Raw genomic sequence first — 17,452 nt, 5'->3', positions numbered from 1 at the left:
AACAACCGAGACAGTAAGTAATGAATACAGGACACTATATTAGTTTCCATTGGTTTTTAATCAGCCGTATTCAGAGAAAGGTGTAAAAAAAGAAAATGTGAGCATGGTACAAATGATGCAGTACTCAAATCATGAACACATTTACAACTTATGTGAGACAAGAGACTTACGCTCCAAATGTGTGAAAATAACTTCAAAGTAGTTGGAAACTGACATAGCGGCAATCTGTCCACAATATTTCCTAGTGCCGTTTAGCTGTTATATAATCAAAGAAGGGGGGTTTGTCCATGTTTTGACCTTGAATGACTATTAGGGCTCCCTCAATACTTCGGCACCTAACTAACCTACTGTTGTGTCCTATGTGGAAAGACACCAGGAGCCAGAATGTATACTCAGGAGTTCTTTATTCAGTCTTCTGTTAAAGTTACACCCACGCGTGCAGTGTCTATATAAAAGGAATTTGTACCCTAAGTTTGTAGCATCTCGATGTGCTGTTGCTGCCTTAATGAAGGATTTTTGCAGCTTGTGTAAAGAAAGGAGGAACATGCTCCAAGTGTGTCCTTTTGATGTCTACACTAGTGATGAAGTGTCAGCTTAATGTCTTGGAGCATCCTTTCTATCATACTTGTTTGTTGCTGTTTACATGGATGCCATGTGTTACTCTTGGAGTGCTCTTTTAAGTTATGTGGGTCAACCTCCCTGTCTGGATGGTCGGTGATGTTTTTTTTACAATGCCTGTTTGTTTTGGAGCGTAATACCACAGTGAACGTCCCTTGCACAAAAATTCTACAAGTTCGATGTCATCCATTGTAACTGTATCTCGTATGCGGCAATATACGGAGGTATTTCACCGATTATTCTATTACTGCGGATTTGAGGTGAGCCATTACCTGTATCGGTTGTCAGTTTCTTCGCTTATTTGAAAATGTAAAAGATGTGGCACGAGCTGTTCTCAGCGCTAGGAACCTTACCTCAGATACCGCGCATTTCCAAGTTCGTTCTTTGTGACGCTTTACCTTTCTTCAGTGGCGTTTTGGAGCATTCACATGCCGGGAGCGACCCGGTGTAACGCCAAAAAAGTGCCGCCATCTTGTTGTTAGCGTATGCTACAGTCTTACATTTGGCACTACCTGTTTTCCTCACTATTGCCTTCCACGCTGCTCCCTTTTGCCAACCACGTTGTTTGTTTCATAAAGTTTTAGGGATATTGACATGATGGCCAACAACAGTGTGAAGCGTTCTTGACGTCTTTGTCAACATGCTGCGATTTTTCTTTCTTGGAACTCCATTGCTGCCAGCAACTTGTTTTACCCGTGAACTCTGCTACACATGTGTTGGTCCACATCGTGTGCCCTTTACAGTCAGCTTTATTCATCTTGCGAGCGACATTGATGTACTGTTTGTGTGTACTCGTCGTGGGATCTTCTTGGTGTAGATCTCCGTTTCAAGTGTGTTCGAGACCACGTGATGCAAGATCTATGATTGTCATTTTGCTGCACAGGTTTGGGAATGGAGATGTCTATATGCATGTGTGATTGTTTAGAGACTCCTAGTATGTTCACCTATTAATGTGATCGTTTAGAGACTCCTAGTATCTTCACCTATTATTCATTATGGTTCGAGCCTTTTATTTCTCCATGTATTTCTACCTATTCGTCGCACTGTTGCGCTTTGCTCTGGGCATTTGGTACGTTTTCATGAGACAGTGTCTTACTGTAAGATGAACAGGGCGAATTTTGTAATGTTCCTGTGTGCAAATTTCAGAATTGTTTGACAATGTGTCTGGGTTCACAGGTGTGGAAGTAACTAGTTTAGCTTTTTGGTTTGTCCTGTTGTGTTTCTTTTTTTTTCTTTTCTCTTCTGCAGGGAAAGTGTTTTGTCACAACTCGGGTGAGAGATCGCTTACCGGTGTGTTCCAGTGCGACTATTGTAAGGTGTACAATTGCTCTAGTAAAAACATTAGTGTTTCTTGTACAGCCCTTTTCAGTAGTGTTGCCACATGTAAACAGCGACAAAGTTAGTCTAAGGATGGGCTTTCTTAGTTTTCTATGGGACAGTGTGTTACTCCTACTCGGGGTTGGTTGTGGGCTCATGTGTCAGTTCCCATTAGTATGCACCTAGGTGATCCCCTACGCGTGGTTGGAGGAGGGTTTGAATCCCTGTTACAGTTGCGCGCAGTACATTAGTACGTACCTTATTGGTTGGTCATCTGGGTGACGACCCATTTGTTCTTGTTTCCCTACACATGGGATTGAGTTGTAGGTTATTTATTTTATCTTTAGCACTATTTGTTGTATGCTTTTTGGTCATAGTGCTTTACGCTACAGTATATATGGAACATAATGCTATGTTTTGATATATGTTATAAAAAATTCTCTTTTTAAGGGGGATGGGGGATTTAGCATTTAAATTGTTTTTTTTATCTCAACCATCCTTCCTTTACAGAATGCTTTTCTCTTGTGATGTTTTGTTGTCATTTCTGCATTCAAGAGATTTGAGATTGATACTATTATTGATTTTCTCCTGATTTAATGATTCCATCTTCTTTGATGCTTTGTTTATTCGCTGTATCTTTGTGATTTGAAATGTTAATCGAATTGGACATTGTCTTCTAGTTTCCTTTTTGTTTTGTTTAAGGAAAATGGGATAATGTTGTATCCTACATATTAGTTTAATATGTACTCTAGCCCTGCTGCCTCTAGCTGCTCAGCCAGAGTGTGTCTTGGTATTAGAATGTTGGTGTGCCTGTGATGCCTGGAATGCCTGGGTGACTGAGTGGGGTGAATGTGGGAGTTGGAGATGGGCTGAGCAGCTAGGAAGGCTGCTCCTGGTGGGGCTGGTACCACACTAGGCTGGCTGGAGTACAGAGAGATGTAACTTTAACAGAAGACTGAATAAAGAAGTCCTGAGTATACATCCTGGCTCCTGGTGTCTTTCCACATAGGACACAACACATACCTGCATGGAAAAAAAGAAAGAAAGGAATCCATAGTCCACCATACCGAATTCAAACAAATGCTGCCTGTTTAACCACTTTACTCACCCCCTTGATCATGAGTACCAGGATACTTCCTGAATTATTCAGTCACACCAGCTGTGGTAAGACCAAAAATGATCAATTACCACCTATTACACAATTTCCTTTTGGTTCACCTACATGATTCCCCATGCACCCCAAACTATTCTCATGCAAACTACTTCCACCACTGAAATAACATCAAAGATGTATGTGTATGGTTAATAACTAAATTATCTTCTTGTGCTTCAGTTGTCTCATCTAAACTCAAATGGCCAGGTGTTCATATTATTCCTACGTCGGCCTAGTTTACCAGGCATCTCACGTGGATACTGCAATCGCCTAGTACTCTATATCACCAAGTGCAATAAGTGTCAAATAATTAATATCCCACTAAGGCAATAGAATGAGATAAACTCTTACTCAAGCAGTGTATGTTTAAATTTCAAACGTTTAATAATTATTATTGGCCAAGGACTGTGTATAATATTTTTCAGATGTTTGCTGAATATTGTGCTTCAACTGGTCCCCCACTCTGAATAAGGCTGATATGTAGAGGGCACATCTAATCAATAAAAAATAGGTCTCCTAACATGAATATTATGTGCAGAACAGGGGTAAAATTCAAAGAAACACGGAACAGTTGTCTACCCCAAAGATCATAAATGCTCATCAGTAAACAGTAATAAATACACAGTTACTTGCTTGCCAACTTTAAATGTAATGCCCAACAGTTCTCAAAGTGGTATAATTATTGATTCAGTTCAAGTTCTCATTTGATGTATATACCTCAAATACATTTTATTCAAGTTCACACTCTTACTCAAGCGTAGGGTGTAATAATAAGAAAGTGATTACCCTTTCAGGCACCTCAGTGTCAGATGGGTGAGGGGAGCTTAAATCAATATGATCAGTATGGTGAGAGAAACCTGCAACATGTGAGACAAAAATCTAAAGGCCTTTTTCAGGGCATATGAGGGGCAATTATTGAAGCCAGCCACACAGGGTAGACGAGAGGTAAGATATCCCAATACAGACATGTCTCATCAATATCTTCAAACACAACGGCAAAAATATCAGAAAGTGTAAATTATGTCTCCATATAGTGTATATACTGTTGGGGTAGGCTGTTGTTGTATTCTTGAACGAATATAGAGTGTCCTGTACTTATTGATAATTGTGCCCATTGTTAAATTAAGAGTAATTTTTACAATTGAATTGGTTACCTCAGATGTGTAAGCAGAGTCCTCCTGTTAATGAATCCCACAGGACAATTGAGGCATTATACTATGGGCATTTAGGGCCTTCTTTGATGACTTATACGTATTAAAAAAGAAGGTTTATGCCTGCCAAAGGGCAATTGTAACAGGCCCATATGGCAGTTTTAAAACTGCCATGCTAGGCTGCTCTGGCAGGCCTGGAGTCAACGTTTTACATGCTCACTTTAATTGTAGTACAATAATTGCCGGAGTCCACTAGTGATGGTTAACTTACAGGTCTTGGGTACAAAGTATACTAGGGACTTATATGTAAGGTAAATATGTCATTCAGGTATTAGCCATTTCTACATGCTTTTAGGGTTTGGAGCAAAAACACTGGGCACTGGGTGGCAGCTCCCTAGTCTTCAGAGTCCATACATATGCAATAAAATCTAGTAAAAAGTAGAGGATGACCATGAAAAAAGGTCATATCCTTACAAGAAAGTGTTCTACATCAGCATTTCTTTTACCTAAGCATGGTTGGGTACAGCTCACCAGAGAACAGGTAGCAACAGACGAAGGAAGCAGCCAGGCACCCCTTGCCCAGCACAGCCAGTGATGCACGCAGTACCTGCATCTCTTTAGGGAGACAAAAAAGGGAAGACAGTTTTAAGTAGAAATGGAACATTATTATTACCACCATATTTTATCACTTACATTTGAGTACCATATTAGCCTGCTAGTCCTACGAGACATCGATTACTGCAGCATACATCTATTTAAACATTTTAGCCTTGACAATTATTTTAAGGTTGCATCCCCTGCATTCAAATGCCAGTTACCACACCACTATGGCTTCAATTCATATCAGTCAGCTTAACAATGAACCAAACTATAGCCTTAATGCTAACTGTAAACCTAGCCTTAATTCTAACATTAAACCAAGCCCTAATGCTAAACTCTTAGCAAACCCTACTCCTACCCCTAAGTTAAATGAAAATATTTTCAAAACATGTATGCATGAGACTTCACATGGATCGTTCAGAACACACAGAATTCCACATTTGAATGTTTTAGATGTCAGAGAAAAAAAAAGCTACTGTACAAGTTTGCAAATCATGAAGACGGATCTGTTGCTGCTACTAAATGTTTGCTTCAGTACATAGGCGAGTAAATTGATGTGTAAAGATACTTATTTATTTCTACGCTGTGATCAAAATAGGCAACAACAGAAGATTATAACAATGGGACACCTGTCAAATATTTGTAGCTGACTCACCCACCAACTTCTTAGACAGGAGAACAATTGTTTTCCAAAGACACAGCCATTGTAAACATCCTGCTCAGTACACAACGCCCAGCTGACATAGCTGCCTATGTGGGCGATCCTTTGACAACAGGTCGGACATTTAGTTTTCTGTCCAGAGCTGCCTTTTACAGCTTTTGACGCCAGGCAGAAAAATGTGATAATATACCCTGTATCTAGGGAAAGAACTCCAAGTAAGTCAGAGGCAATGCCCTTCCTTTTTGTAGGACAATCCTCCACTACCTTGGGTATTCCTCACTCGAAAATGAAACACATTCTTACTGGTGCTCCATGCCATTATTGGAATAATGTATTACTGAAACTAATCCTGACATGTCTAATTACGGCAGGCTCCACTGTCCTATGTGTTATGCAGTTAGCCCCTCATTCTCAAAATAATGTAGTAATCAAAAAGTAGAATATAAGACAAGACTAAGACAGGGTTATCACTTTTTTGGAATTTTAGGGCAAGGAACAGGCCTTACTGACAATGCTCACAAACACACAGAGATCTAAATGACCCAACACTCACATGTAATTCTAACAACTCATAGACTGAATCTCCCACACATCCCACTAACTACCACACACCAAGAGAACTCCAGATCCAACCCATGCTCTTTAACATTAACTTAGCAGTATTCCACACATCAGACATTTCAGACCTCAGCATCTGTCGCAAGCTTGATACCCTCCTTATCACAAAAACATGGTTCATTCCCACATCTCACACATCCTGGTCGCCTCCCACAGGCTACAGAATTCATCATATGACCCGTGCGCATAACAAGGGAGAAAGTCAACTTCTGGGTGACTTTGACCTCCCAGACAACACAAGCAGAAAAAAGCCAACAAATCGCCTCCTCCAAAGACTTGTGATGCAACATGCCATAGAACCAACACACTCTAAAGGGCATCCTCGGCCCTGTGCTCTCATCATCTCCAACAATCCAATGTAAACCATCCATACCCCTGGACAGGAAGTACCACTTTGCCATTCCTATATCTCTGTTTAGCATCCTACCAACAAACGAAGGCCGAGGCAAAAAAGAATACCACACTTTTACATCTTTCAAAGACTTCTTCTTAGACCACCTAATCCTCATACTTACTTTTTTTGAAAACTTACAGCCCGATTCATCATTGTAAAGTTTTGCGAGTCTGAAATAGCGATTAATAAGGAATCGCTATTCCAGACTCGCAAAACGGGATTCATGTAGGAATCACAATTGTTTTTGCGATTCCTACAGGTTCCTTATTTTGCGGTTAGCTAATTAGCTAATTGCTAATCGCAAATAAGGAATGACTCCCCATTCATTCCTATGGGCCTAAAGGCCCATAGGAATGAATGGGGAGTCATTCCTTATTTGCGATTAGCAATTAGCTAAAGGCCCATAGGAATGAATGGGGAGTCATTCCTTATTTGCGATTAGCAATTAGCTAATCGCAAATGAGATTGCGATTTCAAGGCTGCAGGGGTGTCCAAAGGACACCATGTAATACCCCTGAAATGTCAATTCACACAGATGTTACACACACACATGTCCAAAGGACATGTGTGTGTGTAACATGCAACTTAGAAAAATGCCTTTAAATGCATTTTTCTAAGTTTTCGCTATTTACCACGAGGTTTGACTTCGTGGTAAATAGCGGTTCTAAATTGCGAATTCGCAATTTTTAAATGTTTCAAGAATAGCATTTAAGGAATCTCTAATAGAGATTCCTTAAATGCTATTCCTCGCAAATTTGCGAGTTCTTAAATAGCGAATTTTGCATTTGAGATGATGAATCCCAAATGCAATAATTGCACTTGCAAAGGGCCAGATTCTCAGAATCTGGCCCTTTGCGAGCGCAATTTTGTTTCATGAATCTGGCTGAAAGTGAACATCCAGCACTCAAATAAAACATGCAAGTGCACGCCAAAGCCTTCTGCAATCTGATACTCTAAAGACCTTGAGGGCAATAAACAATCCATCCACAGACAGGAAAGAAATTGGAAGAAAACCAAAACTCTTTATATCTTCATCTTCATGATGCTGAAGTCTCTGCGCAACACGCTGAACGTCCATCACATCAGCCAAACCAAAGTATTATACCTGCACTGTCAATGAAACCATCTACAGATGCAGAATGCTTTTCAAGACAATCATGCATTGCTTTTGGACCAAAAGGTGTATCAGGATAGTTTCGTATGACTTGTGCAATGTTAACATTTATGTTAATGCTTATGTCATTAGATTTCATAAGGTAGATCTAGGTAAAGTACATCATAACTGAATAAATTGCTTTATTGCGACTGAGTAAAACTTGCACAAAGGCATAAAAAGTACAAAATTACTAATAAGTTCACGAGTGCACATATGTGTTTTCTGTGTAGGTTTTGCAGCTCTAAACTAATATAACCATAATTGCATATTTTGAGTTAGATTATGTTAGAGCAATCAATTTTAACACCTCAAAGTGAACTAATATATGATACTGGCATTTTTTAACAGAATTATTGCATATATATATATATATATATATATACGCAATATGTTGTGTGAACAAGCGCTCTATGGAGCGCGAAACGCGTCACAAGGTTTATGACTTATTAAACCTCGCTATTTTGGCATAAAAGACCCGACTCCTTGTGTTTTACTTGAACTGAGTGCTCGAAGGCACGCCGTTTGTTTGTGGATATATATATATATATATATATATATACATATATATTTTGCTTGAATTTGTTTTTAAAGGTTTTCCATAACACAAAACAAGACATAAGGGTCTCTTAGGATGGCGGACGGATGGCTTATAAGGGATTTTCGTCCTATTTCCATCCTCCCTGCGATTAGTAAAATCTTCGGAAGACATGTTAATTCAGTCCTGTCCGGATTCTTAGAGTCCAACAGCCTACTGCATTCCTCACAGACTGGTTTCTGGCCCCAACAGGGAACATAAACCACTCTCCTAGTGGTGGTTGAAGAGTCCAGGAAAATTCTGGACCAAGGAGCTACAGCAGCTATGATTCTCCTGGACCTCAGCACCACATTCAACACCGTCAACTACAACATCCTGAATCTCAGACTCAGGAGTCTTGGAGTGACTGGGGGTGTCATCACCTGGCTGCAGTCCTTTCTAGAAGATAGGTCTTTTCAGGTCTTTGAAGGAGAAAACATATATGAGCGTATGTCTTTGAGCTGCTTTGTTCCTCAGGGATCTTCCCTGGGCCCTACTCTGTTCAATGTATTTATTAGCTCTCTGGCTAAGATAGTCCGTTCATTTGGTATAATGATAGTTACATACGCTGATGACACACAACTAGATGTGGCCTTAAACCACCAGGAAAATAATCTACCGGCCTGGGCCCCAGTTTGGGGAAGGTGGCTAAGTAGATGGAGCTCTCCTGCCTGAAACTGAACGGAGAAGAGACAGAGCTTATGCTCCTAGGTAATTCTCCCATCTTCAGCTCAGGGTTATTGTGGCCAAACTTTCTCTGCCGCACTCCTGCACCAAAAAATCAGATCAAAAGTCTGGGCATATGGCTAGACCGTGCCCTGAATTTTGAAGATCAGGTGGCGAAATTATCGGCTACCTGTTATGGCATTCTTAGGGTGCTTCACAAAATCCATCCTCTTCTTCCCTCTCTGGCCAGAAGATTAATGGTCCAGGCTCTTATTCTCTCCTGCCTTGACTATGGGAATACCCTCTATTTATGAGATTCCCGAGCTACCACCTCCAAGTTACATATTGTTCAAAACTGCGCAGCTCGTCTGCTCTTCCAGACCCCCTACCGGCAATTCGCTAAGCCGGCACTGAAGGCTCTTCATTGGTTGCCTGTATCGGAGAGAATTACATTTAAGCCTTTATGTATCGCCCACAAGTCCTTCTGGATGAACGGACCAACAATTATTCAATGTATTGTCTCCCCGTACTGCCCTAACAGAGGTCTCAGCCTGGCTAACCTCCTTCTTGCCTCAGTTCCAAAAATAAAGAAAGTAAGAAGCGGTGGACGCTCATTGCCTTTTAACACCGCCGAGTTTTGGAATGTCTTCCCTCCTCATTTACTTCGAAAGTCCAACCTTATGTCCTTCCGGAAACTCCTTCAAACTTGACTTTTCCAAAATCCCGCCTAATAATCTGTCTTCTCTGTCTGCTGCTTCTATTAGCAATAGGATGCCTCAGGGTAGCTATGCGCTCTATACATACTTTTTCATTCATTTTTCATTCATTCATTCAATGGACTGTGTCACACATTTCCAAGGCATACGCAATAGGTTGCCCCCTGTTTTCACTCTTATTTGTTTTATTGGTGGGGCTGCTGGCTTGCTGCCTACATTAGCAGGGATACGATATATGAGAACCGCTGCACTCCAAGGTAAATAAAATTAAACTGGGTAATGTGGATAATCTATTAGATAGGTGCGCAGGAAGTCACCTTCCAGGTCCAAAAGGTGCGTTTGATATGAAAGCGGTGGGAGCCTTACAGGGGGTAAGGACAAATCCTGGGCACTCTGGTAGGCACCTTGGTGCGTAAATGTATTCAATAAAGTTCTGAATCTGATGTTGAACACAACTGTTGTTTGATTTATTTCAACAAATTTTCAATGTTCTTGTTGGATTTTACGATTTTGAATGTATAATCCAACAAGAACATTGAAAATTTTATTTTTGATCATATGACTAGAATATGATGATGGAAATATTGAACTATGACTAAGAAACTACTATTATGATGAACATTTGTTGAAATAAATCAAACAACAGTTGTGTTCAACATCAGATTCAGAACTTTATTGAATACATTTACGCACCAAGGTGCCTACCAGAGTGCCCAGGATTTGTCCTTACCCCCTGTAAGGCTCCCACCGCTTACATTAGCAGGGAGGCATTTGGAATACCTCTAGGGGAAACCATGCAAACTATCACTTTCTATACTGATGACATGTTAATATATATCCGTTCAGTTCAGATGGACCCTGTCCGTCTTGCACATGTTGTAACTGAGTTTCATGCCCTCTCTGGGCACAATGTAAACCCTGCAAAAACTTTTGCATACGGGGCTTTTGCAATATGACATTTAAAATATTGTAAAAGCAATGGTGTGGTTATAACAATCTTTGTCTGTAACACTGACTACAAGTAGACAGACATATTTTTTGCTTTGCTCCTTTTACCAATCTGTTCGTTGTTTTGTCTGAATGAGTGGGTCACGGCTGTGCCCACTTGTTATTAATGTGTTCATTCTGTTTTATTAACAAAATTGTTAAATAAATTCCTTGTCCGGCCGGACAAAAGATATAACACTTATTAGGTGTTTTATTATTAGCTCAGTATACTATTGTGTCCACGAGTAGGGACCACTGTTTTTTGTAACATGATACTGCCCAAGGTCCCTATGGCATACCGTTTGGTTTCCCTTGTCTTTCTTAAACACTACTCTTAGGTATAGCACGTACATGCTTGCGAAATGCCTTGACTTACACTAAAATTGAGCCCCCACATGCCCCGGCCACCCTATTGAAAGGTGTGCTGTACCAGCCAATGTGAATTTAATCAGGTTAATTGGTACACTGGGATGCCAAAGTGTTGAAGACTGTTAGTGAATTGATTGAAGACGGCCTCCTTCTAGAATTTAAGGCCCTGAGCAGCCACCTGGACTTTCCTCCCAGAAGTCCTTTACCTACGGCAACCAACAACTGGCCCTGCACCAGATCTAGCGGACTCTCCATCAGGAGCCTTACAGGTTTTGAATACCATGGGACACAGACAACAGTTGGTGTCCTGTCTATACAAGGGGATCCAGGGCCACATTGGTGCCCCCTCCATGCACTGCGGGCCACCTGGGAAGGCGAGCTCCACATAACCTTCAATGACAGGGAATGACAGGCTGCGCTTTGCTACCCTTCTGAAGTCCCCTGTACCATACATTTTAAATGTACTCACACATGTATCCTTCACAGGGCATACTTAACACCGCAGAAACTGCTGGCAATGTTCCATGCAGCCTCCCAAACTTGCCTGGGATGCCAACAGATGCTAGCCCACCTGATCCACATGATTTGGGATTACACGCTACTACAGAAATATTGGTCCGGGGACCACTCTACGTTAGAACATCTCACTGACAGGCAGGTAAATGGTTCCATGGGAGTGACCCTTCTAGGGGGCTTCCCACGGACGAGGAAATCAAAATTTACTACCTCATTCCTGGATATTGCCCTCCTCCTGGCCCATTAAGCTATCTCTCGGTGATGGAAGGCAGCAGCACCCCCCTTTGTCCTACTCACACCATGACCTACAACAGAGGGAATGGCAGTACTCTAGGGGAGAAACATGGCTCCAACGAATACCTATTTCAGATCAATAGGACTCACTGGTTCAGACTCATAAAGATATGATTTTGAAAGCCTCCCATCCATCAAGAAGACTGCAACCCCCCCCGGGGACCAAAACTCTATATTTCTGCTGCCCCTCCATATCCTACTTCGAGAGATTGCATCAAATGATAGTCTGCCAATCAATTGCACTGTTGGCCCCACCACACACTGTAGTTACACTATTTGTGATCTGCTGACCTAGTTCATTAAATCCTGTGCTAAAGCCATTAATGATCACCAAATCTACCTTGCTCCTCTCCCTACCCCTACCCCCATTATGTTGTTTGTAGGTTGTATTGCATATTTGTAGTGTCCTGGAGGGCAGATATACACTGCTAATGTGCAAGCTGGTTGAGAGGGCCATCACAATGGGAGGTGTTTGTCCCCAATGCCAGCAAGCAGAAATTCTAAACCTTACCGTCCACACAGTGGCTCCCATGGTGTATACGCCTATGATACTGGGTGGGGACACAAACTGAGTGTTAGACGTTACAATGTACTGCACAAATCCCCTACTGCCTCACACGGCATCAGCAACACTAGTACACATGTTCTCTAGTTGGTTGGAGGACTTGAGACTGCTGGATGTATGGGAGGCTGCCCACCCACACGGAAGTGAATACTCATTCTACTTGCCACCACACAACCTACATGTGCCCCTGTATTGAATCCTTGCCTCTACGGGGAAAGGTCCGACATTTACTGAAATCGAATATCCAGGGCGACAATAGTGGACCACAACCAAGGACAAGTTTGACCTAGGATATAACTCTTCAACTTTTCCTCACGTGGCACCTACTGGGAGCTTTACTAGAGGACAAGGTATTTACAGATGGTTTACTTTAAATATGTAAATTATGGGGTACCTATTTTTTTTATATTCTAAATGCAGGTTGCTAGGTTTGTGGGGGTGTGGGGTAGAAAGAGAGGAAACTAATCTCGAAAACACCAAAGGTTACAGGGACGTTGTAGTTAGGAAATGGAATTAAAAAAATGTAGAAATTCACAGAAAAAATCAAAGGTTGGAGAGAAGTTATACGTGGTCCTGAGCATACGAGAATGAGGAAAAAATGATATATATAGATCACAATGGAATTCTATATAGTTCAGGATTCCTTGATCAGCCGGCCAAGGAATATTTATTGGTTCAATAAGTTTATGATCTCAAAAATACAACAAATAACCCAAGGAGTAAGGGTTAAATTGGGGCACAGTCCTGTGCCATACAGGGAGAGGGAAGGTAAGAGGGTAAAGGTAAGTGAGGAAAGTTATCAGGCAAACAGAGTGAGCTAGCAGGTCACTGGTATTAGATATACATTAGCAGTGTATCCTGGAGTCATTCATACACACAATAGTATCATGGAAGTACATGTATGAATTACTCTAAGGTCGACGTTTCGATCCCCAGCTCAAGTATCACGGGATCATCATCAGGACAAGAAAAATAGTTTTGCCTGAACACAATTATTTATAACACCAAGTTGGTGGCTTGAGGTAGGATTAGCTTCAATTGGGAAGGCCCTTTTTGAGTCGCCCACGCGATTCCTTCTTAGTGGGTGAACCGTTCTTCGAGATGCGGTTGGGTTGGGATTCTAAAGAGGCGCCGGTATAGGTTTAATCGTAAAGCCCAATCTTCTGGGTTGTTAGGTAGAGTGACACCGAAATCACGGGTCTTGAAATTATTCAGTTAGTGACATCTGATCCTCTGCATTTATTTGCATAGTGTGGTGAGAAGTATCATTGTTTAGCAGAAGTCCGTTTCAGTTACTGAAATACAGTCTATTATATCTAGTTGGAGCACGATGCGCTGGCCAACCGGATGCCTTCAGGGCAGGATCGCCGTCCTCACGCGTCTTGGAATAGCGCCGGGTGAGGGGGTGCGGCCAGACAAATAACTGGTCCGCGGTGGGAGCAAACAATTCTCCGAAGACGCCGGTCAATGGGGCTGCTCTCAGTGGAACGCTGAGCGTCTCCGGGGTCCAACTACTCTCCTTTTACCTCCAGTAAGTCCCACAAAGCAGGATTGCTGAGACTTAATAGGAGGCCACGCCCCCTTTCTGCACCACTCTGTAAATGTACCTCCTGGCATACTACTAATAAGGGGAGGAAGTCCCCTTGGCTATTGAGGGTCCTTGGTGGCCAGCTAACCCTCCTGTTAACTCCAGTAAGTCCCGACACAGTGGGATTACTGAAAGGTTTTAGGTGGCCATGCCCACGTTCTCCACCACTCTGCAAACATGACTTCTGGTGCAATACTAATCAAATCAAATAAAAATAGCTTTATTCGATTTAAAATATAAATCAAAAAAGCACTATTTATCAAATACAATTGCATACGATTACACCAAATAACCTGTACAAGAAATACAGTTTAAAATAAAAGTTCTTACAAACATGTTTAAAAACTAGGACTCATATTCCCCATTGTTTTCCTTGCATAAATACCACTTTTCAGGTAAATGACCACTGAGGACGTATACATCTAATTTTTTTATAAGGATTGTAGAACCAGGAATGCTACATAGCATTGTCTCAACCCTAACATTTTCAAAATCGGCAGTATCCATCTTTTTCTTAAAAGAGAATAAAACTTACAGAATAAAAAGATGTGCATCGTGGATTGTTGTAATAAATCATCACAAGTGCAGGGAACCAGGTTTTTCGATCAATGATTTGTATCCGGGAAACTTAGGAGTCTATGAAAGGACCCTAGGCGGAAATGAGTCAGCAGCATAATATCATAGCTCTGGGATAAATGCACAAGACAGGGCTGGGTATCCAGAACCGTTGGTTTAACTATTTCTTGTGAGAGTCTTATAAACTGGAAAAGGGTTAAACAATTTGCTTCCAGTGTTTCCTCGAGATTAAAACAATACTATGCGGCCTAGCAAAATATTCGGGTGTCCTATATCGCACATGAAATTTTTAATATAGTATGACCAAGGTATAGAACATACCATGTAGGCTAAGGCAATCGTTGATGATGTCCTTAATAAAACAGTATGAATTGTCGCCCATATCTTGTGCCATAACAGAATTGGTTCGATTTTAGTCAGATCCGAGAGATACGGAATCCCCAATTCTGAATGGCAAATAAACGTAGCAGTACTACTAGGAACCGCCAGTAAATATCGTAAGAATGTATTCTCAATGCCCACTTCGTACTACTAAGTACTAAGACACTTAGCTTTATAAATTAGCGTTAATTCTGGGACTGGTCTTCTCGCAAAGTTGACGAGAGTGCCAGTTGCTCTAAAGAACTACAATTTCCTTGCCAACACCGCTGGGGACCAAGACCCTCTATGGTCAAAGTGAATGCCCAAGTATGGAAATCTATTGGTGAATTCCACCTTCGTATTATTAATGGAGATATCTCTACATTTTACAATATTCTTGCCACATTTCATTTTGTAAGTCTTAGTAATGTTTACTTCCATGCCCCTAGCCCCAAGCAATATAAAATCAATGATGGAACCACAACCTTTACCATTGTACGTACATCTAAATGGAACTGTTGGAGAACATAGTTCATTTGCAAACTCCAAATCAAATTGGAACAACAGTGAGTTTAATACATCCCCAGATGTTGTGTGTAGGAAATGGGCCTGCTCACAATCTTTTTCATTCGATAAACCACACGTGCCCCGCATTGCATGATGACACAGGATATGATTAAAATCCACACCCCAGATGATACACATGTCATTAGGGAACTCATCCTGTAGTTTCAAAAGGTCCTTCTGTAATTTGTTCCGCACCCCCCCAAAACAGTTCAGTAGGTATATTATTATAAAAATTTAGCATAGCTACACAATGTTTCTTCTCCATACTAAATGACACAATCTGATAATAAGTAGCCGAGATCTTGAATGTTACTTTGTCAGTATTAACACAATCAGATACATAGGTGCACAAACCACCCTTGTTTCTCCAATGTGCTGATTTTAACCGCTGGTGAGTGGAATGTTTTGTAACCATTTATATGCAGGGCTTCTCCAACCAAGTTTCCTGTAAGCACAATATGGGAAACTCTTTAATTAATTTTAACCATTGGGGATCGCTAACTTTAGCGCGCAGACCAGCAACGTTCCCAAAAAGATTTTTTGCAGGTTGCCTGCCGATGCTCTAGATCAACCCTGTAATATGACTGCCATATTCAATTTGGGTGTCAATCTGAGACAATAAAACTAGGGTGATGTCAGGAGATCTAATACGTATGGAACCTCCAAATCCAACATGCAGGATAGCCTGCCAATATTGGGAGTGAGGGATTTTTCAGAATTTACAGGCAAAGTGCAGCTTTCTGTATGAATACATGGAACCTCCTGAACAATCGGTCAATCAGTGTCCCCGAGGGAGGATAGAATGTCAAATCTATTACAAACCGTAACGTGATAAGAAAATGGGGGGATAGCTCAAGGGCCACATCTCTGGGTTTGCGGTTGGGTGTCGCGATGAGGCTGATTCATTCATCTGGGTTGCAAGCACTGGGACGTTAGCCAAAACAATAGTATGAGGAGTTACTGCGAGGGGGAAGGTCAAGTATACTTCCATCCATGTTTAATTTTGTTTAGGTTTGACAGCTAGCTGCTCCTGAACCCTATTATCAGATGGGGTGGGGACCCTTACATTAGAATCAGCGACCCGAGTTCCGGGCACCCTGTTATAAAAATATGGATTGGGATGCTTTGGCCGGGTATCAATATTTTTGGGAAAATTGTGAAGAATCAGTTCTTGTCTGACAGTACATAGCAATTGTCCATCGGCCTTTGATAACTGATCACCTAAAGGGCAAATATCAGAGTTTGTTATGGTGGCGGGATTTGTTCTAACTGCTCTATTTTTTTTTTAATATCCTCAAAATCCCCCACTCTATCTATTAGGTTTAGTTAGTGCATCAGTTATTTTTTTGTATAGTTTATCCATTTTATTTGTGATTTTACAAAGCTATGCAAACTGGCCCTCAACTAATGTATAAATATCAGGTGAAGATTTCCGGCCTTCATCAGGTTTGCTCTGCCTACCCATTTATTTCCGTGTCTTCTTAGTATCTTTCCTTGTCATTGGGGGAATAAATCTGACTCAATTCGTGGGGCCTCTGGGTTTCGTGCTCGCTTTGAAGACGGTTGTGGTTCACAGTCCAGGTCGCTTACATAAATGTGAGGGGATGTCTCTTGGATGCAACCATTTTGATGCGGGCGAACTCCACCCCTTCTAGTTGGGTGTCTGAGGATACATTACATATATCTACTCTGGGGTTCTTAGCAACCTTAGCGCAGACCTTCCCTTGTGTCAGGGAATCCTCAACAGAATTTGCTTGTTGTTCAATGGCCCCCATAGCCTCCGTCAGATGGTTCATCAGTGATTGCTGTCCAGCCCCAGCAGAATGGGTGATATTCCCCACCTTTCTCTTGCCCATCCTGAACCCTGGGCCCTCCCACGTAGTTAAGTTGCAGATGTTTTAAAATACAAAGCCCTCTGAGCACAATAACTATATAGAAAGTCTGTAACTGTTGAATAGTAACTCACAGTTTCACCTCAAGAGTCTCAGTCCACCAGGCAACAAAAT

The 17,452-nt window shown here is 41.4% G+C and overlaps 1 protein-coding gene across 1 annotated transcript in view; it reads right to left on the bottom strand.

Moving 5' to 3' along the window:
* Positions 1–17,452, bottom strand: part of LOC147691771 (solute carrier family 22 member 6-A-like) — a 475,311-nt gene that overhangs the window by 33,058 nt on the left and 424,801 nt on the right. Inside the window, exon 8 of the mRNA XM_086938064.1 lies at positions 4,746–4,854. Within this exon, the coding sequence (XP_086794190.1) occupies positions 4,746–4,854 (109 nt within the window). The remainder of the gene's footprint in view (positions 1–4,745; positions 4,855–17,452) is intronic.

This window comes from Lissotriton vulgaris, chromosome 9 (assembly GCF_964263255.1).
Source record: "Lissotriton vulgaris chromosome 9, aLisVul1.2, whole genome shotgun sequence".
In the NCBI taxonomy this organism is placed as follows: domain Eukaryota; kingdom Metazoa; phylum Chordata; class Amphibia; order Caudata; family Salamandridae; genus Lissotriton; species Lissotriton vulgaris.
This window is presented reverse-complemented; position numbering and strand designations above follow the sequence as displayed.